Raw genomic sequence first — 26,101 nt, 5'->3', positions numbered from 1 at the left:
AAGGTGATGTCATTTTTGCTTTTACCTATATTTATTTCTATGATTTGCACTACTCACCACTCAACAAAATGTGCCATAGCCAGTGCTTGAATTGGGGCGGGATGCCACTTCTTTTTTTTCAAAAAATGCATCCCGTCAGGCGGGATGCTAGTGTTTAGCATACCGGAACATTTTTTGGCTCCAGACAGGCGGCACGATTCCAGCCGCATATTTGTCCTACGGCACTGAGGACTGTGCGCGCTACAAATTTCCCCTTTACTTATGTGCACGCGCTGTCCTCAGTGCTGACAGGGATACGAGACACTGCTCGTATCCCTGCCTGTCGCGGCTGAATGATGTTGGAGTCAGAGAGGCTCCCTGACATGACATCACTATGCGGCGCCGAGTGCCACTGCTCGTTTCCCTGCCTGTCGCGGGCTCGCGGCTGAATGATGTTGGTGTCGGAGAGGCTCCCTGACGTGATCACTATGCGGCATCGAGTTCTGGAGCTGACACAGAGTGGGCTGCTGCTTGGGTCAGCTTGAGATAATCTAAGTGCAGGCGGGGGAGGAGGAAACTGGAGGATCAGCTGTTGTTGTGCATGGCAAGATCCGCCCTCTCGGCACTGACTAGACGTGGCTACCTGCTGCTGGTGCCCATTTCGGGAAGCCCAAATTGTGTGTGCTCGAGTGACTCGCGCTTTGCAGTGCCGGCCTTAGGCCGATTGGATCGATTGAGTCCAATCGGGCCCTGCGCCCCCTGCATGCCCCTGATGGGGCCCTTGATGTATGTCTGTCTGTGTGTGTGTGCGCCTCAATGTGTATGTGTGTGCATCAGTGTGTATGTGTGTGTGCGCCTTAGTGTGTGTGTGTCTGCCTGAGTGTGTGTGCCTTAGTGTGTGCCTCAGTGTGTGTGCCTCAGTGTGTATGCGTGTGTTCCTCATTGTGTGTGTGTGTGTGCCTCAGTATGTGTGTGTGCATCAGTGTGTATGTGTGTGTGCTTCAGTGTGTATGTGTGTGTGCTTCAGTGTGTGCGCCTTAGTGTGTGTGTGTCTGCCTGCTTGAGTGTGTGTGTTTCTCAGTGTGTGTGTGTCTGTGTGTGCGCCTTAGTGTGTGTGCCTCAGTGTGTATGCGTGTGTGCCTCATTGTGTGTGTGTGTGTGCGCCTCAGTATGTGTGTGTGCTTCAGTGTGTATGTGTGTGTGCTTCAGTGTGTGCGCCTTAGTGTGTGTGTGTGTCTGCCTGCTTGAGTGTGTGTGTTTCTCAGTGTGTGTGTGTCTGTGTGTGCGCCTTAGTGTGTGTGCCTCAGTGTGTATGCGTGTGTGCCTCATTGTGTGTGTGTGTGTGTGTGTGCACCTCAGTATGTGTGTGTGCATCAGTGTGTATGTGTGTGTGCTTCAGTGTGTATGTGTGTGTGCTTCAGTGTGCGCCTTAGTGTGTGTGTGTCTGCCTGTCTGTGTGTGTGTGCTTCAGTGTGTGCGCCTTAGTGTGTGTGTGTCTGCCTGAGTGTGTGTGTGTTACTCAGTGTGTGTGTGTGTGTGTCTGTGTGTGCGCCTTAGTGTGTGTGCCTCAGTGTGTATGTGTGTGTGCTTCAGTGTGTGTGCCTTAGTGTGTGTGTGCTTCAGTGTGTGCGCCTTAGTGTGTGTGTGTTTGCCTGAGTGTGTGTGTTTCTCAGTGTGCGCCTTAGTGTGTGTGCCTCAATGTGTATGTGTGAGTGCCTCAATGTGTGTGTGTGTGCCTCAGTGTGTGTGTGTGTGTGTGTGTCTTAGTGGGTGTGTGTGTGCCTCAGTGTGTGTGTGTGCCTCAGTGTGTGTGTGTGCCTCAGTGTGGGTGCCTCAGTATGTGTGTGTGTGTGCATCAGTGTGTATGTGTGTGTGTGCTTCAGTATGTGCGCCTTAATGTGTGTGTGTGCCTTAGTGTGTGCTTCAGTGTGTGTGTGTGTGTGTGTGTGTGTGTGTGTGTGTGTGCCTTAGTGTGTGTGCCTCAGTGTGTATGTGTGAGTGCCTCAATGTGTTTGTGTGTGTGACTCTGTGTGTGTGTGCCTCAGTGTGTGTGTGTGCGTGCCTCAGTGTGTATGTGTGTGTGCCTCAGTGTGTATGTGTGTGTGTGTGAGCCTTAGTGTGTGTGTGTGCCTCATTGTGTGTGTGTGTGAGCCTTAGTGTGTATGTTTGTGCCTCATTGTGTGTGTGTGTGAGCCTTAGTGTGTGTGTGTGTGTGTGTGTGTGTGTGCCTCATTGTGTGTGTGTGTGTGTGTCTCAGTGTGTGTGTGTGTCTCAGTGTGTGTGTGTGTGTGTGTGCCTCAGTGGGTGCGTGTGCCTTCGTGGGTGTGTGTCTCAGTGTGTGTGTGTGTGTGCCTTAGTGTGTATGTGTGTGTGTGCCTCATTGTGTGTGTGTTTATGCCATAGTGTGTGTGCCTCATTGTGTGTGTGTCTCAGTGTGTGTGTGTTTATGCCATAGTGTGTGTGCCTCATTGTGTGTGTGTGTGTGTGTGTCAGTGTGTGTGTGCCTCAGTGTGTGTGTGTGTGTGTGTGTGTGTGTGTGTGTGTGTGTCTCAGTGTGTTTGTGTGAGCCTTAGTGTGTGAGGGGTGCCAGCTGAGGAGGTTGAAGAGGTTGAGGAATATATAAAAAGTACAGAAATGGTGGAAGAAAGAAAATACAAACAAGACAAATAGAGGAGCAGGAGCAAGAAAAAGATGTAAAAGAAAATAAAAGGAAAGCAGAGCATGGAACAAAAATATAAGGTTAGTAGTTATTGCTTTTACATACTACATGTTTACATTATATGCACGTATAATGTAGTTCTTTGCCCTGGGTGACTTCTGTGTACTTGATGTTCCATTCAGTGGCAGTGAATGCCATGATAGATGTAAAAAAAAAATTTGTTCCTGGTGTCAATTTCGCTTTACTGGGGGAACCCAAAAAAGCACCAATGGGCGTGGCTTATACTAATGGGTGTGGCTTATAATTATGGGCATGGCTTAAAAAAAATTTCCGCCGTGCTACGCGCGGCAAATGTGCCATCCCTTCACTTTTTTAGACCCAATTCAAGCACTGGCTATAGCCCTTTTGTTTGTCGGGAGGATGCCACCTAGCAAAAGCTGTTGGGTTAGGTGGCAGCCTCCCGAATAGATCGCTGGAAACTTCTGATGCTCTGAAAAGTCGGGAAGAAGTTACAGGAACAGGATCTCTTAACTCTGGAGAGATCTTGTTCCTGTCAGAATTTTTCACAGCGCTGTGATGGAGGATGCACTTTCTGTAAATGCTACTGAGTCGTTAGAAATTTCTCCTCACAGACAGTTTAACAATGTTAAGCAAAGGAGACGAATTCAGTCTCCAGATAATTCTTCATCCTCGGAAGAGGAATTCATAAAAAATAAGAAAAACTATAATAAGACTCTTCCTCAGACTCTGGTAAGAGTTCATCAGCTCTCCTAAGGCAAAAAAGTATAATTTGAGACAGAAAGAAAAGGAGAAGAAAAGAAATTTGGTCCCGTTTGGGATTTAAAAAACTACCCAAAAAGGGTCATTTTAAACATTATGATAACAGCAGTCATTCCTCATTATACTCTGAAACGGTTGCTTCTGATTCTAAGCCCGTAGCAGGCAAAAATCTCTGAGGTGGACTGGGATTGTGAAAAATCTATGAAATCTTCAGCATCCTCTGAAAGAGGGAAAATAAGTGACATAAAAATGTCAAGAGTTGATCTCCTGGGAAAAACACCTCCAACAAAGTTATTTAAAATAAATCTGAGGTGTATGATTTCACAAAGTATGCCTTTCGCTCTTCTATAATGAAAGAAGATGACTTGGTTTTAAGAAATCATATTGGAATCCCTGATATACAGGCTATGTTAGCACCAGAAGTAGACCCTGCACTATCATCAATTACTGGTACAGTAACCAATAATGACAGGATGGATCAGTCCTTGCGCAACATACAATTTAAAATTGCAGATGCAGCCGGTCCTTTGTTTCTCATGCTTGATAAAGCAGAACAAGAAGGACAACAGTCCAGAAAGAATATTCATTCCTTGCAATCCTCAAAATTAGCACTTCTTAAAGCATCCACAAGGGCTGCATTGATGATTGGCTAGGCTTTCAACCATGTCACAAGCGTGAGAAGAGCTCACAGAGCTATAAGAGACCTTTCTTTGGCCAGAGAGTCCAGTCCAGTGGACGAGCAACCAACCCAAAGTAGTCTACTGGTTATAAGAAAAGAGTGCCAGGTAAACAAACTCATGTATTTTCCCATTCAGGCATTATACAGTTTTGGCAAAAAATAACCACAGACAAATGGGTTTAGCCTTAGAAAAGGCTATGCTAAAGGGAAGAACTCTCAGACCTTTCACAGTCAGGCTGGATAAGTCATCTTTTCCCAATACCAAAGCCAGATGGTTCTGTCAGACCAGTCCTGAATGAGAAGTCTTTAAACAAATTTAAACAAAGGAAATGTTTCAGAATGGAAAGCATTGCAGATCTCACATACCTCTTGAAAGAAAATGCTTATTGCATAAAGATAGATCTAAAGGATGCATTCCATGCTATAAAAATATCAAAAAATCACAAAAGGTTTTTGAGATTCCAGTGGAAGCAAAATATTTACCACTGGAATGTGATGATGTTTGGCCTCTCAAACGCTCCATACACATTTTCCAGGGTAATGAAACTCACTCTGATAACCTAGCAAACCCAGCCTTTCCCAAAGCCACTTTTCCCAAAGTGCAATAGAGTAGATAGGGCTTGCTTCAAAAAAAAGTTGAAATTTTTTCCAAGTCTCAAAAAACACTGGCTAGTTTTCCTTTTTTAAGGGTGATAAGCTGAATAAGATCATTCAATTTTTTGGGGGTACCCTCTTTCCCCCCTACATTTCCTAACATATGGCACCTAAACTATATAGTGAGCACATGTGCAGGGCAAAATAACAACTCTATTTTATTTTATGAAGGTTTCCCAGGCTTGTGTAGTGTTATGTATTTGCTACTACATATATGTCCATTCAACTTTAACTTGGCGCCGTATGCAAATTAGGCATCGCTAGCGTAACTTCACTTTGCTTGACGAATTAACGCTAGCGCAAATTTGCTACCGTTCGCCTCCCTCAGCGCATCTTCGGATTTTAGTGAATTAGTGGCGCCCTGGCGAAACTTCGCCTGGTGAAGTGCGGCGAAGTGCGGCGAAGGCGTCGCTAGCACAGTTTCGCTGCTTAGTGAATTTGCCCCAAAGGCTCTAATTTCCCCAAATATTCAAAAGTCCGTGTTAATTCAGTCAGACAAAAAAACAGCAGTTTCATATGTAAACAGAATGGGAGGAACAAAATCAAAAACACTTTGTTATTTGACGTTAGACCTTTGGGATTGGGCTTTTCCAATCAAATCACATTACACGCCACATACATTCCCGGAGAGGAATCACTAAAAAAGGACATTTTCTCACTAAAAAAGGACATTTTCCACAAAATAGAGTCACAACTGGAAGAAAGATCAATAGATTTATTTGCATCCCAGACATCAGCTCAAACAAAGAAATTTGTAGCCAGAACCTGCACAAGCAATGCATGGAGAATGGATGCACTTTCCTTCCCATGGACAGGCTTAACAAACCTTTATGCCTTTCCCCCTCCATATATTTTCCCAAATGTTCTCCCAAAAATTCAAATGGAGGGAGTCAGAGATCTAGTCCTGGTGTATCCAATTTGGCCATCTAAACCATGGTTTTCATTAATACAACCCCTAATTTCAGGCATGAATATACCATTGGGGCTCACTCAGGACTGGTTTCAGGGTACACAAGAGCTACTGAAGAACCTACTAGGGATGTAGCGAACTGCCGATTTGGTGTTCGCGAACGGCGTTCGCGAACACCGCCAAAAAATGCGAACGTTCGCGGACAGTTCGCGAACTTCGAACACCCGCTAAAATCGTTCGATTCGAACGATCGAAGGATTTTAATCATTCGATCGAAGGATTTTCATTCGAATCGAACGATCGAAGCCATTCGATCGAAGGATTTTCATTCGATCGAATGCTTACAATCGTTCGAACGAATGGAAATCGTTCGATTTTTAGCGGTCGAAGGAATTCGAATGGTCGAATGGTCGAACGACTTGTATTCAAATCGGACGCGAACGGTCGAAGTTCGCGCGAACTAGTTCGCAGCAGAACAGTTCGCTACATTCCTAGAACCTACCAACACTAATGTGGATTGCAGCTCCAATTTCTTATACCAAAATCCTTCATTGAAACATTCTACCATAAAGCTAATAAATTCTTCCCTTCGATCTAGAACATGTAAAAAATTTAATTCCCTCATTGCTGAATTTAAAACTTGGATTTACCCTCATGTACAGGACTCAGATAAAGAGATTTCACTACACTCGGCATTATATTTTTTACCATATAAGTTTGAACAATGGACAGCTTCTAATACCCTAAAATCATACAGTTCAGCACTAAATTTCTTAATTCCAAATTTCACGGATAGTAAACTCTATTTGAGATTAATCAGAGGTGCTTGTTTATCAAGACCAATTTGTCCTAAATATGACAACATTTGGGACACAGAACCTCTGTGCAGTACCTATCTACGATAGATAATCAGAATGCAGACTTGAGAAGCCTTACTATCAAAGTGACTACTCTCTTAGCTTTAGCTCTAGCAGCAAGAGGGGCTGAACTAACTCTCATCCACATTACAGACCCATGGTTTTCTTCAACCCCAGGTAGTTTCCACATTATTCCTATAGGTAGAACCAAAATGCTAATTGAAAACTAATCTCCAGTGGAAGTTGACTTAATAAGAGACGAGGAAGATACATCTTTATGTATTGTATCAGCTTTGTCCACCTATTTAGAAAAATCTAGGGTGGTAAGAGGTGATATGTTGCAATTACTCTTGACAACAAGAAATCCTTGTCCCGCTAAAGTAATCACAATAAGAGAGTGGATACTGCATGCTATGAGTCAGGCCTCAATTGATACTACCATATTTAAAGCACACACTCTAAGATCAGCCACAGCCACAAAGGCAGCATCAAAGGGTGTATCACTTCCCATCATACTCAAAGCCGTCAGGTGGTCTTCTCAGAGGACATTTTCTAAATATTATTGGAGACCTACAGAGCAAGATAAACTCAATTTCATTCGGGCAACCACCAGGTGTGTGCTATTCTACCCAACAGCTGTTGCTTGGTGGCATCCTCCCGATGAACAAAGTGGCGTTTGCAGGAGTCTATGATCTGGGAACTCTATTTGTTCTAGGGAATAAGGATAGCCACCTAGCAACAGCGCCCATCCCACCCACCCAAGTTAACTGGTGGTTTAGTTTTACATGTGTTAAATTGATAAACAGATAATAAACAAAGATTTTCTTTTCTCTACAGGATTCAACAAACCAGCTAAGGTGGACAATAACTCATCTACTAAAGATACAAAATAGAAGATATTTCAGTCAAACAAGATACACACTGAAATTTATTTCAATTGAATTACAAAGTACCAATTTTAGTTCTCAAATGTCACTAAAGAATGTAATTTGTTACAATTACAAATATCTTACTAAAAAGTTTCTTTATTATCTCTTCCTCGCAAGGAATAAAGAGTTACACTGTTTTATTTCAAAAATGTGTTTTTTCACTCTTATATGAAAACAGGTATACTTAAAGATTGTCATCACCAGTCTTCTGAAAAATTCTGAAAGGAACAAGATCTTGCGAGAGTTGAGATCCTGTTCCTGTAACTTCTTCCTGCTCTTTTCAGAGCATCAGAAGTTTCCAGCAATCTATTCAGGAGGCTGCCACCTAACCCAACAGCTGTTGCTAGGTGGCTATCCTTTTTCCCTAGAACAAATAGAGTTCGCAGATCATAGTGTTATGGACAGAAGTATGTCCTGAGAGTATCTGTCCCTTCCAAATTGTGGTGAATAAGTCCAACTAGTTGGTAGAAAGAAAATGACACTGACACAGCTGTTCAGTATGCAAATGTTTCTCACTCTGCTTTATTTCAAGATACAAAAAGGGTTATATAGGCAAAGTGGAGGTTATGACACCCCCGTAAGCTTGCGGTTAGGCTATTTAGCTTCAAATGGAAAGTTACAAGTATAAAGGTATTAAGCTATATAGTTTCAAATGGAAAGTTACAAAGTACAAAAGTCTCGTATGTGGTTTAATTCAGCAGTCGTCTTCATGGAACAGGTGCAGAGTGGCATAACCACAAACGTACATGACCTTCTTAGCACGAGCCTGTTTCTATGAAGAGGTTCTTCTTGGTTACGGCCTAGCTTGCATTGGGGACAGGATATATGGTATTGCAAAATAGCTGAGCAAGGAAATACAATATAATATAGCAGACACACAGTAACAGTAAAATAGACTTTTTAAATGATGGCATGCATAATAAACTGACCAGTCCACCACAATCCCCCCTAAAAACGTCTATTTTGCTGTCCCTAACTAGATAGAAGTTAGGAAGTTGCTCCAGAGGGAATACACCCTAGTGGTGGGTATGATGCTTCAGCGTGGCCTGGAGAGACCTGCACAAAACCAGTGACCAACCCTTCCAACTTATCTAACAGCACTGACCTTAAACTAAGCGAGGGAGGGGGTGGGAGTGGGTGGGGTCAGAGGAAGGAATTGTGAGAGGGCAGTAGTAGGAATGGTGGGAAAGGGCACGAACGAGGTCAGGGTCCAATCCATCGTCCGTATCATCGTCGGTATCATGGTCTCCAGTGTTGATGTAGAAAGAGGGTGTGGAGAGTACAAAGGTAGGATTCAATTCAGAGGCAAGACAAAGTTTGCGAATGCAGGGAATAAAACAGCAAAAGATGAGAGCACAGAGAGTGAAAAGTATAAGGGAAACTATACCTATCTCAGCAAGCACTTTCTTCCAACCAGTGAGCCAGGTGAAGTACTGATCCCAGGGATCAGTGACCCCTGAGTTACGCTTAAGTTCCTCAGAAAGTTCCTCCAATTTTTTAATGGCGATGGTGACCGAGCCATCTGGGCCAGTGTTGTCAGGGATATAGGTGCAGCAGGTGGAAGATTTATCAAGGACTTTGCAAACCCCACCCTTCTCTGCTAACAACATATCTAGGGCTAGACGGTTTTGAAAGGTCATGTGAGAGGTAGAATTAAGCTGGTCTGCAATGCCCCGAAGGGCATCTTTGGTGAAATTAACAAAACGCTGTTGATTATAGTAGATATAGTTAATCCAATCTACATTCTTATTGACTGTAACAAAGAGGAAAAGGGATTCAAACCCAGCAGCAAATTGATCTCTGGCTTTAAATTCATTTGGGACTCCTCGAGGGACACCAATGGCATCAATGTATACGTGTGGGTCAAGGCTGCCAAATGGTGTGACATCACGTTTTGTGATAGAATGGTGGGGAGAGGTGGCGGTTGCGGGGGCAAGGGGAGTCCATGGGATTATGTGGAGAGGAATTATGGCTTTGCTTAAGGCACACTCACCATACCAATTTTTAGGTAGAAGATTACGGATTTTCATATCGCCACATATCCAAAAAATATCACTCAACGCTTGGGTTTGGGCTTGCAGGGTTGGAGATGTGCCATTCTGATAATCGGAACAGTACCCCATTGTGAAGTTACCTAGAGGCCTAGCAGAGGAGGAATAAGGAGAAGAGAAACAGGTATAATTCCCAGGATATATAGTGATACCAGGTGGTGGAGGGGAAGTGGAAGGGACGATGGGATAATTAAGCTTCCAGGATTCACAGGCGGAATGATTAGTAGATTTATTAGAGAATAGGCTGAGGAAACAATCTAGTTCCGCTACTGGAACGTGCAACGGGAAAGAGCCTAGATGGGGTCTGGCAGCCCCACAAACAAAACAGTTGCCTTTGTTATGCTGGGCTGCCGAATAGTGAATCCATTCCAGCCAGACATTAGAGTCACTGAACCCAGTTTCAACAGCTAGGGAGTCAGTAAAGGTAGGATTAGAGATTGCGAGCATGCCTGGCACACTGGAGGAGAATTTACGAGGACTAGATGGTTTTGGATACACTGGTGGATTAGAGCCCTTATAGGTAGACATGTCTTGTAATTTAAATCGTATAAGAAAATTAGGAATGTTGTGCCAATATAGACCAAAGACATAAAGATCTGAGTCTATCGGACTGGGGTCCGTAATGGAGAGAGTGAATTGTGAACTACCTGGACCGGGACGTAAGGTCATGCGGGTGAGAAGGGAGCGTTTATTTGCACATTTGCGTTTTGCACTTTCTGGGTAATAGCCCCAATTGGAGTCCCCAGAATTCCAACCAACAGAACCCCAGTAGTAACAGTCCCGCCCATAGTAGGTGTCGGTAACGCAAATGTATCCAATTGAGGTGCGAATGAGGCTGGGGGTCAGACTAGGTGTGTAAAAATTCCCGAACTGATTCCCGAGACTAAGGGGGGAGAAAGTGAAAGTGGCCACTCTAGTTTCGGAGGAATTGAACCAAAAGATACTATCACCAGACTCGTCTTTAGTTATGGCCACTTGGCCAGGTGAGCTGTTGTGAATTACCAATTGCCCCCCCCCCTACAGATTATGAAAAGGATATATAGGAACTTCATGGTGATGCAGGTAAGATGGAGTCTGGAGCGGAATCAGAGTCACTAGCAGGAGAGGCAGGAGGAGCGGACTTTTTACAGTGGGATGCGTGGATCCAGGTGTTCTTGCCGTCCAATTTCACAGAGGTGGCAGTTGTGAGTAGGACTTGAAAAGGCCCATCAAACCGGGGTTCGAGAGAGGATTTGCGGAGGAATTTCTTGACTAGAACCCAGTCACCTGGCACCAATGAATGGGAGCCTTCCACGGAGGTAGGATCTGGAATAGAGGAGAACACCTGACCATGCACTTTAGATAATTCATTGGACAATTGACATACATATTCATTTAAAACATCAAACTGTAACTGTAGGGTCTGTGGGAAATAACAACCTAGTCTAGGGGCACACCCAAACAAGATTTCAAAAGGAGAAAGATTGTTAACCCCCCTCGGTGTATACCGAACGCTGAAAAGAGCAATAGGCAGACTGTCAGGCCACAACATACCCGAGTCCTGGGACATTTTTAACATTTTGGTTTTGAGAGTACCATTCATACGTTCGACTTTACCACTACTCTGGGGGTGGTAGGGTGTATGGAAGTGAAGGGTCACTCCCAAAGCAGTCCAAATGTCTTTAGTAACAGATGCCGTGAAAACGGGACCCTGATCGCTTTCGATCACCTCGGGGACTCCGTATCGGCAAACTATTTCAGAAAGTAGCTTCTTAGCGGTGGTTTTAGCGGTCATATTAGCCACTGGGAACGCTTCTGGCCACCCCGAGAACATGTCGACGACGACCAGCACATATTCAAACCTACCGCATCTGGGCATCTGTATATGGTCGATTTGTATGCGCTGAAAAGGATACAGAGGTTTAGCCAAATTTAAGACTGGTGGTTTTTCCATGCGACCTGGGTTACACTGAGCACAGATGGTGCAGGCTGCGGTATAGTTTCTAGTGAGGGTGGTGATTCCAGGAGCAAAGTAAAGTTTAGAGATGAGGTTGTTCATCAAATTCTTTGAAACGTGTGTAGGTCCATGAGCCCATTGAACTAGAGATGGATAAAGGCTTCTTGGTATACATGGTTTTTTGTTGCATGAATATAAGCCGTCTTTACAAGTTGCCCCCTTGCTGAGCCATCCGTTGATTTCTTCGGTGCTGGCTGAGGCTTGGCAAGCTTGTAGTTTGTCAATACTGTCCAAGAATGTAACTTGGAGTAGAGGAGTGGACGTTGTAAGAGGCGGTGCATCGGGTAGTGGTGCAACAGCAATTTCCTTAGCAGTGGTATCAGCTAAATGGTTTCCAATAGCTTCGGGGGAAGTGAGTCTGCCGTGAGCTTTTACTTTCAAAACGGCCACTTGTTCAGGGAGTGTAAGTGCTTCCATAAGATCAGCTACGGATCTGCCGTTCTTGATGGGTGACCCAGTGGCAGTCAGGTATCCTCTAGTTTTCCAAATAGTCCCAAAGTCTAGAGCCACCCCCTGAGCATATCTGGAATCAGAAAAAATATTAGCTCTTTTTCCTGCCGCAAGTTTACATGCGGCTGTTAAGGCTTTTAGTTCCGCTTCCTGGGCCGAACACGAGGCTGGTAGGGGCTGCGCCTCGAGGACAGAGTCAGTGGTCGTGACGGCATAGCCAGTATGGAATTTTCCAGAGGCATCTGAGAATCGCGATCCATCCACGAATAACGTGAGGTCTGGATTGTCCAAGGCGGTGTCACTGACAGTAGGGAGGTGAGCTGTTTCCTGTTGCATGAGTTCGAAACAGTCGTGGAAATCCACGGCATGTCCCTCAACCCCCCCTGGTTCGGGTATCGGTAACAATGTAGATGGGTTCAGAATAGTACACCGCTGTAGAGTGACATTGTCCGGCAAAAGTACAGCACATTGAGCCGTAGGTGTCTAGCAGCAGACATGTGTTTCGGTTGGGTTTGATTCAATATAGCGGCGATGTCGTGAGGTGCTAGAAGGGTACACTCATGTCCCAAAATTAGATCTGCAGTCTTGTCCAGTAACAGCCGAGCAGCGTATACGGCACGCATGCAGGAAGGGCTGCCCTTTGCCACATTGTCGAGTTGCCCTGAGAAATATCCAATAGGCCGGATCCGTTGGCCATATGATTGGGCCAGTACTCCGAGGGCATGTCCTTGACGTTCAGAGACGAATAATTTGAAAGGTTTCTCATAGTCTGGTAGGCCCAAGGCAGGAGCTATGGACAAAATAGACTTGAGTGTGTGGAAACTGTCCTCTGCAGCGGGAGTCATTGTGAAAGGGTCAGATTTCAGTACGTCATAGAGAGGTTGCATCAGAAGTGAAGCTTCTGGAATCCAAGATCGGCAGTAGGAAATGAGGCCGAGGAAAGCGTGTAATGGTTTGTGTCCTTTTGGTAGAGGGATGTCCTGAAGAGTTTTTATTCGGCCTTCGGTGATGTGTCTCGTGCCTTGGGAGATGCATTGTCCTAGAAAAACCACAGTGGTTTGACACCACTGGAGCTTCTCCTTGGACGCTTTACAACCTTGATCGGCCAGAAAGGATAACAGATCGGTAGATGATGCTTCGCAGGTGGGTAGGTCAGGGGCACAAAGTAACAAATCGTCCACATACTGCAGGAGCGTGATTTCAGGATGGGAAGATATCCATGAGTCCAGAATGGAGGTCAGTGCAAGTGAAAAATGAGTAGGAGAATTTTGTGCTCCCTGGGGGAGGACAGTCCAAACATACTGCTGACGTTCATGGGTGAATGCAAAGAGGTATTGGCAATCCTCCCGCAGTGGTATGGAATAGAATGCGTTGGTCAAATCTACGGCTCTAAAATGAGTGGCCGAAGGGGGAATGCCGGACAATATGGTATGAGGGTTTGACACCAAAGGGGTTTCCATGACCGTGGCTTCATTGACAGCGCGTAGATCTTGCACTAGACGATACTTATCTGGTTCTCCCGCCTTGCCTTTCTCCTTGACAGGGAAAAGCGGAGTATTGCAGGGCGACGACTGTCGCTTAATAGCCCCATTTTCCAGTAGTGTCTGTAGCTGTTTATTAATGGATTCGGACTGGGCCGGTTTGAGGGGGTATTGAGGCTTCCTAGGTAATACAGCACCTTCCTTAAGACAGACCGCAACTGGAGGGACGCGTAAACGTCCAATGTCTTCCGGGCCCTGCGACCATAGGACAGGAGGGATGCGGGACAGCACATGAGCGGGGATGTTGCAATCCGATATCGCTGTTAGATCTGTGAAGAGAAGAAGTGGTACAGAACATAGAGAAATGGCCTCAGTTTGGTCCAACAGGGAGGAAACAGCGATGGAGCCGTCCGGCAAGAATGCAAGTTTCGCCTGCAGTCGGTAAAGTAGATCCGTTCCTAAAAGATTCAAGGGACAAGTAGGTGAGACAACAAACCGGGCCAACAGTCCAGAATAGGGTCCGACCTGTAAAGGACAGGTCAATGGGTTGTCCCGTGGCCGGCCATCCACCCCTACACAAGAAACACTGGTGTTAGATAACATAGCTTGTTTGGGAAGATCCTGGGTCCTGATAACGCTTCTGGCTGCCCCAGTGTCTATCAGGAAAGTGGTAGGGGTACCCTGTATTGATAAGGTTAACCTAGCTAAAGGTCCGGCTTCCTCAATTGTGTCCATATTAGTCAATACAGGGTTGGGAGACACGGGGCTGCCGTAGTCCTATGGACAGGCAGCTGGGGTGTCAGGAGGGGGTGGAGGTGGCCAATGGTCGCCATCGTTAGATGTCTGATGTTGGCGTTTGGGGGCCTTGCAGTCCTTACTGACATGGCCGGTGCGGTCACAGTTAAAGCATTTCTTGGGTCTTGTCTTACAGTCTTTGATAACGTGTCCAGGTTTCTTACAATAATGACATATTACACTTTGTTTGACCCCGCTAGGACTGCTTTCTGTCAACATCAAAGGAGTGGTCTTGTGGGTCAGCTGCTGTGAAGCTTCTAAACCTTTTGCCACGAGGGCTAATGTCTCAAGAGGTAAGGTACGGTACTCTGGTCTCGCTATAATCAAACCCCTCCGAATATGTTCCTGCAGCCCAGTCACGAAAGCAGAGGATAACATTTGTGTATGAGTCTTGTTGTGGCGGCTAAATCCTAAGTCTATGAATACTTGTAACATTCGAACTTGGTACTTCTCGACAGATTCGGATTTGTCCTGGACCATATCGTGAATGCTAATGGCCTGATCAGCCAGTCTATTCTGCGCCCAGGATTTAACTTGTTCACAGAATTCCATCCCTGACTCGTAACTAATAGTGTCCCTGACTCGACGGGGGTCAAAAGCAGTTAACATAACAGGCCAATAGGCATCCCCGGCTTTTATTTCACACAGACTCTCTAAATCTTTCCAGGTAGCTGAATAATTTTTCTGGATTTGGGACAGTCTGCGATAAAATTGCATCGGGTGGTGATCGGGGTCAGGTAGTTGGGCCAGGAGGGTGGACGCTTGGGAAGGGGTAAAAGTTACATATAATGCGGGCCCACTCATGGTTTGCATTCCGGAACCCCGTAAATTCTGTGAGGCGAAAGAGTCATCATCACCGGGATCGAAAGCAGGCATTACATAAGGTGAAAGTGGAGTATTGCCGAGTGAAGCCTTTTTATGACCCGACTGGTAGGGGGTACTCATGCGGGTTAATGTCTCCCCGACCTCATTCAAAATCCTCAACTCGTCCGCCCCCGTATCCCTCTGTAACTGGGCAACCCTTCTATGTTTTGGGGGAGCCCCAGGGACCTTTGGGACTGCTCCTGGAAATCCTGGAGTGGTGGAAGTAACTCTAGACCCTCCGTCATCTGACCCCCCCCTGTAGCCCCGTCTACTTCGTCACCAGACAACATAATGTGAGTCAAATTCGGCACCGGTACATAGTACGCACCTTCAGGGGTCAAGACGGGGTATAATGGCGTGACCCCACCTTTTATCAAACTGTCGGTGGGTATAGTGGACTGCCCTGAATCAGAAATAGATTTTGAATTTTCAGTACTTTTCGTTTCCTTATCAATATAAATGTCAGACGGAGCAGTGGGCGGTTCTGGAGACCCATCCTTATAGGGTGGGGGAGGGCTGGTAGTATTGACCATACAGTGGAAAGGGGGTTCTCTATGGTACAGGTATTTGATATTCCCATCTGATTGGATAACTCTTTGTTCTGACCATCCCTCCCTCTGTAGTCCCTTTGCAACCCTGAACCACGCTTGGGCACTGGATAACAGACCCTTGTCTTGAAGAACACCCTTCTTCTCCCGCACTATATTATACCAGGAATCCGGCTGTAGCCGGGGTCCCTTTGAATTCAGATCACATAATTTAGCTAATTTGACATAATCTTTGACTGGCTGTTTCCCTTCTCGGCTTTTCACTATTTCAGACGCTGGAATTCCCTTGAGGTCCCCCCCCCCGTTTTTGATTGCTCGTTGCCCATTATTTTCTCAGTAGGTTCTCCCAAAATTCGTCTGCACTGTGTAGAAGTTGTTTGGCCTTATCACTGCGTACACGTATGAAATCTAGTAGCTCGGACTCTAAGTAATCGGTGTCTGAGTGTTGACTGCAGACCATGGGACTGAGTCCGTGTTCAAAGGCAGATTTTCTTATTTCAAATAGACTATGGCCCCAACCTTCGTCTAAATCAACAGGGAAATGAACATTAAGGCGGTATACATAGGTTGCCTGACTGCTAAAGGAGTCAAGACCCGTTTCGGGAACAATGGGATGTCTGCCTAATTCTTCCTGTTTGTAACCCTTTGATGTTACACTACTCAAGCGATATCCACCCTCACTTATGATGAACACAAGGCCACACACACACTCTGGGCAGGACATGAGGTTCCCTATAAAGGAGGATAAAAGAGGACCTAAAGGTATGACAAAAGGTTCCCAACCCTGACTATTTCCTCAGCTTCGCATTCGTCTAATCCAGTAGCTGGATGAATGTCACACACCTCGGGGTATTGACCGGTGGAGGCCACTCTCGCTCTTATATCAATCAAACTATCACCCAGGTCAGTGGGGTTTGCAGAAAAATGGACGTTGAGGCGATACACCAAAAAGTCTGTGAACCCGGGAAGGACCGGTCCTAATCCTAGGCAACTAGCAGGATAACCCCCTGGTGTGATTTTTGCTAATCTCCACCCCAAAGGAGTGATTCCGAACGACAACCCACACACACAATTAGAGCATGACATTAGAAACGAATAATACACAATGACTATCACAATGGGAAACAAACAACCTCTTTACTGGTGGGTCTTTAGATCAGTTCAACTAAAAGGACGACAGGGACGAGCCTTCACGGACCCCAATACTGACACCCTCCCACGTTTGGGAGATTATATTACACAGGCCCCGGGATCGACACGTTTGTTCGGGATACCTCTGTCCCTCCCCCCGGAGTAAACACTACTAAACTCCTTGACCAGTATTTACTCAACACTCCGTGGTGTCCCACGTTTGGGTCGTTGGGTTGACACGTTTGTCCGGGATACCTCTGTCCCACCCCCACGAAATGCTAAACCTGTGTATATTCAGTGGGATCGACACGTTTGTTCGGGACACGTCTGTCCCTCCCCCCACTAAGTGTCAGAACCGAGGTATGTCCAGCTGTCGCCTATCACCCAGAATATTAATCTATCCCCTTTTTCTATAGCCCCCTTCACCAGTAAAGAGTCAATAGACGATAAACGTAAACCATATATTAACAGGCGACAGATACTCTAATACAGGTCAGATAAATGGCACCAGGCAAGATGTTAACTGTCTTTGCTGGCTACTAAAAGTCGATATCGACAACAAGCACCATCAGCAGTAGGTATAGGTATGACACAGGCAAGAAACTAATAACATAGGTCTTACCTGTGTCCCGGAGGTGATCAGTCTCCGTCCTTTTCCTCTACTGGGCGTCTGCTGTCCGTGGCATCGGCTAGTGGTCAGCCAGAACCTGGTGCCCCACGTTGGGCGCCAATTGTTATGGACAGAAGTATGTCCTGAGAGTATCTGTCCCTTCCAAATTGTGGTGAATAAGTCCAACTAGTTGGTAGAAAGAAAATGACACTGACACAGCTGTTCAGTATGCAAATGTTTCTCACTCTGCTTTATTTCAAGATACAAAAAGGGTTATATAGGCAAAGTGGAGGTTATGACACCCCCGTAAGCTTGCGGTTAGGCTATTTAGCTTCAAATGGAAAGTTACAAGTATAAAGGTATTAAGCTATATAGTTTCAAATGGAAAGTTACAAAGTACAAAAGTCTCTTATGTGGTTTAATTCAGCAGTCGTCTTCATGGAACAGGTGCAGAGTGGCATAACCACAAACGTACATGACCTTCTTAGCACGAGCCTGTTTCTATGAAGAGGTTCTTCTTGGTTACGGCCTAGCTTGTATTGGGGACAGGATATATGGTATTGCAAAATAGCTGAGCAAGGAAATACAATATAATATAGCAGACACACAGTATAACAGTAAAATAGACTTTTTAAATGATGGCATGCATAATAAAATGACCAGTCCACCACAATAGATTCCTGCAAACTCCACTTTATAGCTGTAATAAATGCCCCCCTGACCTGGCTCACAACTGGAGCTATGGGGCATCTTGGGTAGATATGCAATAGAATGCTAAATTGTCATTAATATCCAGGGCACATACTATGTAATGTAGAGTAATACCAGTTGTCTTTTAGTATACCAATTATTTTGAGTACTGTTACTTTCATATTTGTGATCAGTACACCCTTATTACCATGCCCTTGAATTCAGAATGACTAGCAGCAGATCATTAAAGCATATTTAGATAAAGTAGTTTTCCATCTTCTTCACTTACATAAGCAGTTCAGTTCTTATATTTTATGTTTCTATCCTGTATAATCATTAAGCCAGTGGCACTGCAACTGCAAACCAAAGAGATGTTACACAGGGTGTACTTTAACGATGAACACAGCACTTCATTTTCACAAACGTTTTACTCCACGCAAATTAGCCAAGGTCCTGGAGGGCAGACTGACAAAGAGGTTACTGGTATCCTATGTATCTAATTAATTGAAAAATGCTTAAATTGCTTTTACAGTTGTTATTAAGAAGCAGAATTCATGTTGCCAATGCTCAACCATAATTAGAGCCCCAGGGAATAAAATATTTAGCATTAGTAATGTAACTGCTCGTAGGACACCAAATTCTATTTTCGTAATGAAAGCGCTGTGGCGTAAGTGCAAGGGGTTGAACCGACAACTGTGACAGGCAGACGGGCCTGGGGTATTTCAATAAGACACCCCATTGGACAGATAGTCTTACCGCATTACTCGTTTGTAAAAATATTCCACTGGGTACACATTACCTCAACTATTTAGTTTCTAAATTGCAAACAGGATGAACAGCTTGGTAACACTCTGGCCATAGTGATGGGAGATGTGTGGAGGTTATTTTTTCCTTAAATTGCCCTCTGGAAGTTCACAGTGTTGTCATATGACAAGGGAAACAAAAACGCGGATGCTGCTAAAGGTTGAATATGTTGTTTAAAGTTTAATTACTTTTTAAGTTCAGGCCTCTGTGATATAACATGAAAAGTAGGATATTGCCTCTAATGAGCTTGTGTTCGGTATGGCAGGAGACACAAGGGAATTCCAGCATTAAATTAACTGTGTAAAGTACTTGGTGTGAAAGTAGTTTGATTCCTCAAAAAAAACAGCAACACAGATTGTTCTAATGGCTATTTTCATTATAAACAAGGCATGTGGAGGCATTAACAGCCTCTTGTTACAACAACTCAGCTTGTCAAAATGTATTAGGTTACCCTTTAATAAGAAGTAATAAAGGAGATTTAACTGTAAATGCCTTCTTGTAAGGAAAGCTAGATTTAGAAGTTAGATAGATGCAAATGGTTTCACTTAGAAATGAATTAAACTGCTGGCCATAGCATGTCACTATGGTTTAAAGCCCAGCGTGTGGAGTTACTCAAGACTATGCTATGAAAAAAAATCAGTTGCCCTGATGCCATGATTTCCCTATTTTCATCTGTCCTTGTGATACACTTCTCTAGCAGTCATCAATTTTAAAGAAACAAAGAAACATGTCAAAGAATGTTTGGGGCCTATTAAAAATAAAAGTGAATTGTGTCATGGTAAAAAGAAGACTGGGTCATACACTTAAAAAATATGCTAGTATTCCAAGAAGCTATTAGCATCTTGGTTAAATTAAGTGTTTCTTCTAAACACCTAATAAAAGCAGTGTCAAGTTCATACTGGTCCTATGTATTATATATATTAGAGGCAGAGCTGGTTAATCCTATGGCCTCTTTACCTTGTGCCCTGTTTTGCCATAATAGTGGCATCATTACATATCTTGCTACGATATCTAACCTTATGAACTTTTTTTGATTATTTAAAGCATGTTTCAAGAGATTCTGTTTTCCCAGAGTTACTCAGTGGAAACAGATGTGTTGAAGTTGATTTAGGACCAGGGCGTATTTTGATGATCAAAAGCTTTACTTTTGAAAAATGGCATCGCCTCTTAACCTATCTGCAAAAGAAATCATAATCCACTTGAACAGGACAATATGACTTTAAAAAGGTTGAGTTCTCATTTTAATTCCATGTCATTTCATACTTTGTCCATCTTAAATTAACACTGACATACAGATTCTTCAGTTTTGTATCATCTGATCACCTAATTATAATTTTTTTCAATGTCTTATTGTACATGACAATTTTTCAATTGTTGTATATACCTGATGAGTGCCACAACTATTTTCATGTTTAAACTGCTGGCAATGCATTACCCTCTACACACAGGGCATATATGCCTTACCACAGGGTGTAGGGGTGAATGTACTTTCCACCTTAAACATGGAATCCCTCCAAAATAACAGTTTGAAACATAGGCAAACATACCAGCAAATAATAAATTGCAACCATTGGGATTCAGTGCCACTTGCAAAACTTTAGGAAAAAATGGCTTAACTTAAGGGACTTAAAAATTGCAGGATATTAAGTTTGTATTTGTCGATACATGTCAGTTTCAGTTTAGAATTTCAGAGCTACCTTTCATGTTTGTGTATTGGGTATTTTTATCCACATTTTTAATGTATTAAGGATAGTTCTTGGTCTGTTGCTTTTGTTGTATTGACATCTTGGCAGCATGTATGCTACACAGATGTTAAAAGATGTTTGAGGTCATGGCATATACCAAGAAGAATAGCTGTCATAAATGAGAGGAAGAGTTGCCATACTGCTGTCTTTTACTGTGGCAAACCTAAACATCTCTCTCTCTCTCTCTCTCTCTCTCTCTCTCTCTCTCTCTCTCTCCCCCCCCCTCTCTCTCTCTCTTAAGTAAGTGTAATCCCTACTTTAAAATAAAAAAAAAAAGGTACTTTTCCATGTAGTATTATATTCTTATATTTTTACCTACATTTACTTTAGTATAAAAGAATCTACCAATGCCTCAAGACATGCATTTATACATAAAAGTTTCTCAAGGCCAACTATAAATACAGACCTTTAACCTCCAACTTAAACTAAAGAGTTAAATACTGCATCTCCAAACTCTGACATGTGTGTGATAGAGAACAATCAGAGTTGTTGCCTTTCAACTACGCTGAAATATTTTTCATCACAAGCATTACGAAGGCCTCAGGGATTGTTCTGTCAACATATCTTCCTGCTAATTTGCTGGCAAAAGAAAAACTGAATCTTGTTTTTTTCTCTTTTTTTGTTACATAATTACAGTCCCAATGAAAATGTAGGGCAATTATCTTATTTGCTGACCCTGTAGTGTTGGCAGGTCACTCCAGATTGCAAAGGAAAATAAAATCTACCATAATGCATACCTCTGTACTTTTCAGAACATACTGCTGACACTCAGTAAATATATTAGGCCATGTTTTTGTGAAATGTGAGAAGTGTAGCTTAGAAGAATGACAGTAGTTTGGTTACATCTTTTGCCTAGAATCTATTTTTTTCCAGCAATGTGTACTGATAATAAAAATGGGCAGATACGATAAGTCTGATGATTATTACTAAAATGTTACTGTATACAGAATGTATACAGAAATGTGTAATTTGAACTTGATTTGCATTTTTTCATTCTGCTCCCCCTTTGAATTCCGATTGGGATTTACTTGAAAACTGATTTACAAACCTTACACTATAGTGTTTAAAAGTTTGTCCTCTTGCTAGCTTTAACAGCTTTCTAAAAGCACAGACCTGTGAAAACGTGAAATAACACTTAGAAAAGAAATGCAGGGATGGGCTTGTGTGTTTTTACTTTTTGCTAACTATGCTAAATAATGTGTAGACATGTCTGCTATGAAGTCCTGTGTATGATAGCTAATTAGCCAACATTTAATTTGGCCTAACATTTGTGTCAACTTGGTGAGAGTAAGACTTTATAATTAGTGGCTACAGATCAGGTTCCTGTCAGATTTCTAACCTCTCACTCTAATTTAATTCCTGCTTCTGCTGTGTTATGTCAAACTTGCAAGGGCTGAAGACTTGTATTCGCTGCCTTTTCACGCTTGCATAGCTACAAAGTTATTCCTTATCACATAAATGACAGAAGAGCAGGATCATTCACTTTCATGTATAGCTGAAACCGGATTGCTAGAGCATGTTAACTTTACATATGCCTGAGTTGATTTTTCAGGGGTTAAATCCTACACCTTCATACAATATGGTTGTGCATCATGAAACAAATAAAAACAATAAAAACAATAAATAAACATAGACTGTGAGCTATTGAATTAATATTCATGAAAATGTGTGTTTTCCTGCTACTAAAGGAACACATTTTTTAACTATTTTTTTTTTTTAGGCTAAACATGTTTGTCCACTCTGAAGTGACTATAAATTCTAGTATATAACATTTAACTATGGGCAAACATGTTGCAGGTATGGCAAAACTTTAGAACACTACTGGCCTGAAAACAATTTTTTACTGTATATAAAAATCATTATTTGTTTCCCTAGAAAACTATCCCAGTGGTAAAAATATGTGAGTTGTTACATGGGAAACAATTATCAGAGGGGTTAAAGGAAAACTAAACCTCTTACACAATGTAGGTTTCTATAAAAATATATTACATAAAACAGTTCATATGTAAAACCCTGCTTCATGTAAATAAACCATTTTCATAATAATGTTCTTTTTTTTTAGTATGTGCCATTTATTTAAAAAATAAGGGCAGCCCTCTGGGATCGTATGATTCACGCTGCACACAAACATACCAAACAAACTATACTTGTTAGGTCACATGCAGGGGTGCTTCGCCAATGATGCAAGTTGAGGCTGTCGCCTCAGGTGGCAGTGCCCCACTAGGTACCAGGGGTTAGCAAAAATGCTCAGGCGGCAGAGGGGCCAGGATCGCCCCTGGTCACATGAGCCAATTAACAGACAGAGTTCTGTCTTTTGCTGCCACACTTCTTCTTGTTACAGTTAGACTTGTAGTATTTCTGGTCAGGTGATCTCTGAGGCAGCACAGGGACCATCACAAAATGAGATCAAGGCAAGAGATGTAAAAGGCAATATTTACATAAATATATATTCTCGTTTGATAAGATTCTTTAATATGCCACTTTATTTGATATAAACTGTTGCTCAAGTATTCATTTTGGGGGTATAGTTTTACGTTTTATTTTACTCTGAGGTGTTTATCATTTGTTCGTCAAATATTCTTAACGATGAACTTGATAAAGCAACTCAACAGTTCTCTAAAACTGACAACTCTCATGGAAGTGGTCAGAAAGATTTCCATTCCAAATGATGATATATATATATATATATTATAACCTTAACCCTCTTACTAGGGTTCTTGTTCTTTTGAGCAAGCAGACAATGAATCTACACCAATAAGCGTATATTAAAGTGACATATTATAAAATAAATCAACGGATTGTTACACATAAACAATTACACTTAAACTAACACAGTATTTACAGCTACACATTATACAAGTCTACATTGTTGTTACCACCATAGCAATATAATAGCTTAATCATGGCTTCCCTCTGGTCTTCAGTCCTCACATGTTGTCATGTCCCAGGCTCCTCCGTCTCTCCTCCTGGCTCCCAGCTGCTTCCTTCTCCAGCCTCACCCCTCTTAATTCTGTCCAGGGTTCTTTTATCCAGGTTTTGTGACACCTGCCCCTACATCTTCCAACTGATTAGATGCTGAGATAGACCCCCAACCTGCCTACATCCTGTTGAGCAAGTGTTCTTGAATACAGTAATTTGATTTATGGTCCCCACAGCAGACATAGGACTTGGTAGTCTGAGGAAACCCTTTCTTATGATAATCAGGGTTTAATGTAAGTTCCCTGGACAAATGCTTTCCTATTAAGTATCAAAATTAAGATGGCAATTTCTTACAACATTTTAATCAAAACTTTTGAAAAATCATCCCTTTAGTCTATAAATTAGAAAATTCTGCATAATCTCTAGAAAATATGCTATTTTTAATCCATGTTTAATTTGGAGGATTTAGGAGCTCATCATGAATACAGAGAGGTGCTTTATTTAGACAAACAAATGGCTGAAGACACTAGAAATGATAGCAAATACAGTGCAATAAAAACATAATAATTTAAAAAGTATGAAAGAGTAACCTCCCCCAGGTGTGATTCTAATCCTGCTGCCCTGTGGCACTTCCCTTCTCCTGCACTGATCAGTCCAGGGGTCCAGGAGGTGCACATGGCTAGTTTAGAGAACACATATTTGATAACCAGACATTCAGTTTTTTGCCACCCCTGGCTACCCATGGGGCACTGCCGTCTGAGGCAAGTCTTTAACTTGCCTCATTGGCACAGTGCCCCTACATCCCCCTGAAGATAGAATAGAAGAGAAATAGGTAGTTACAGAACCCATGCACCACCCTTTACTACATATTGTCATCTGAAAGCTGTGATTAACTGAATTAAATCAATTACACCACTTTTTAAACCATGTTTTGTGAATCATTTTGCAGGGCAAAATAATAGGCCCCTCTCTCTCTGCATCATAAGCAAGGGGCTAAATGGTTATTTGACTTTGCAGCTTTGCAGATGCTTTGATTAAATAACTTAATTTCAAGAAACTTGGATAAAAGCCATTAATGCAAGGGCTTTTATTTTTTCCGTTATTCTTCTCTCATGTTTTCTTGTGATTTGAAGCAATGAAGGAGGAAAGAATTGATTGCCTGTATAATTATTTTATTAAAAAATATATACCAACAAATATAAAGATAAAGGGAGCACATTGAAATGTGAACCTTACTTGTAGTATGATAGGGAGACATGCTGCAAGAGATCCTGGCTAAAAGAGAAACATGGACAGAGAAGAACTTTGTAAGATTGCTTTTTGCTCTGAATATGGAATTTGCTTAATGCCAATATTTATACACAGTCTCTGTGATTGAACTGGGTCATGTTAGCCAGCAGGACAATTTTGAGTCATATGGATTTTAATACTCTCCGGCCTTTTCAAGGCATCCAAAGCATGTCTTTTCTGGACAAGTGTTCTATGTAAAAAAATGACCCCACTTTACTGAAGGTGTTGGACCACTCTGATCTAGACAGTCTATTTCTAAACCATTTCCCAGTATTAGTACTACTCAGAGCTGAGTGATTTTGCCTACTTATTTTTTCTGTACAGGAGCCAAGCCTGCTAAGGGAGAGGTAAGGTGTCAGTGGCATTATACGTCCACTAATGCCATATTTGTAGGTATTTAAGCATTTGTCATTTTTTATCCAGGGTAGTCCTTTCCAGTGTTAACATTTTGTCCATCACCCTGAGCCACTCCTGAAATGTTGGGGGTTTGGCCTCTTTCAGTAAAATCAGCTTTCTGACATAAAATAGAGTAGGGATTTGGCAATAAATATTTCAGGAAATTTGTCCAGTGATTCATTCAGGTTAACTGTTAAGAGGCAAATTCTAGGATTCATTTGCTATCCCATGTGTCACCTCCAGACAGGTTGTTATCCCCTGCCAGTAATACTAAAAAGTCTAGAAAGCCTAGATTTTTTCGCTCAAATGAAAAAAAAAACAAATCTCTAAAAGTTTGAATAAAAGAAAGATTTAACAACTGGAAAAATACAAATCTCACAAAAAGACAAATAACTTCTACATAACCTTGCCAGCTTTTAGATGGCAACGTTTCCTATTAGTGTTTTTCATGTTTTTTTCATTCAATAAATTAAGACTTTTTTTGTGGTTTAGAGTAATTCGTATAATACATGATTTTTTAGCACTAAAAAATATAATTTGTGGAAAAGAAAAAAATATGAACGTTAGTACATGGGCGCCATGGTATACATAGTAACATAGTAACTAAGGTTGAAAAAAGACACATGTCCATCGTCCATTGTCAACCCTTTTTTTTTTTTTTTTTATTAACTACCTATCTGCCAGTTGATCCAGAGGAAGGCAAAAAAAACCCATCTGAAGCCTCTCCAATTTGCCTTAGAGGGGAAAAAATTCCTTCCTGACTCCAAAATGGCAATCGGACTAGTCCCTGGATCAACTTGGACTATGAGCTATTTCCCATAACCCTGTATTCCCTTACTTGCTAAAAAGCCATCCAACCCCTTCTTAAAGCTATCTAATGTATC

At 42.6% G+C, this 26,101-nt stretch overlaps 1 protein-coding gene across 1 annotated transcript; it reads right to left on the bottom strand.

Moving 5' to 3' along the window:
* Positions 1-10,546: 10,546 nt before the first annotated feature.
* LOC108713979 (protein NYNRIN-like) lies at positions 10,547-12,280 on the bottom strand. Its single transcript, XM_041590109.1, has one exon. It carries the CDS (start codon positions 12,278-12,280, stop codon positions 10,547-10,549), a length of 1,734 nt encoding a protein of 577 aa, XP_041446043.1.
* Positions 12,281-26,101: the final 13,821 nt, after the last annotated feature.

Source organism: Xenopus laevis, chromosome 4L (genome assembly GCF_017654675.1).
Source record: "Xenopus laevis strain J_2021 chromosome 4L, Xenopus_laevis_v10.1, whole genome shotgun sequence".
Taxonomy (NCBI): domain Eukaryota; kingdom Metazoa; phylum Chordata; class Amphibia; order Anura; family Pipidae; genus Xenopus; species Xenopus laevis.
Note: the sequence above shows the minus strand (reverse complement) of the source record. Positions and strands in the feature narration are given on the sequence as shown.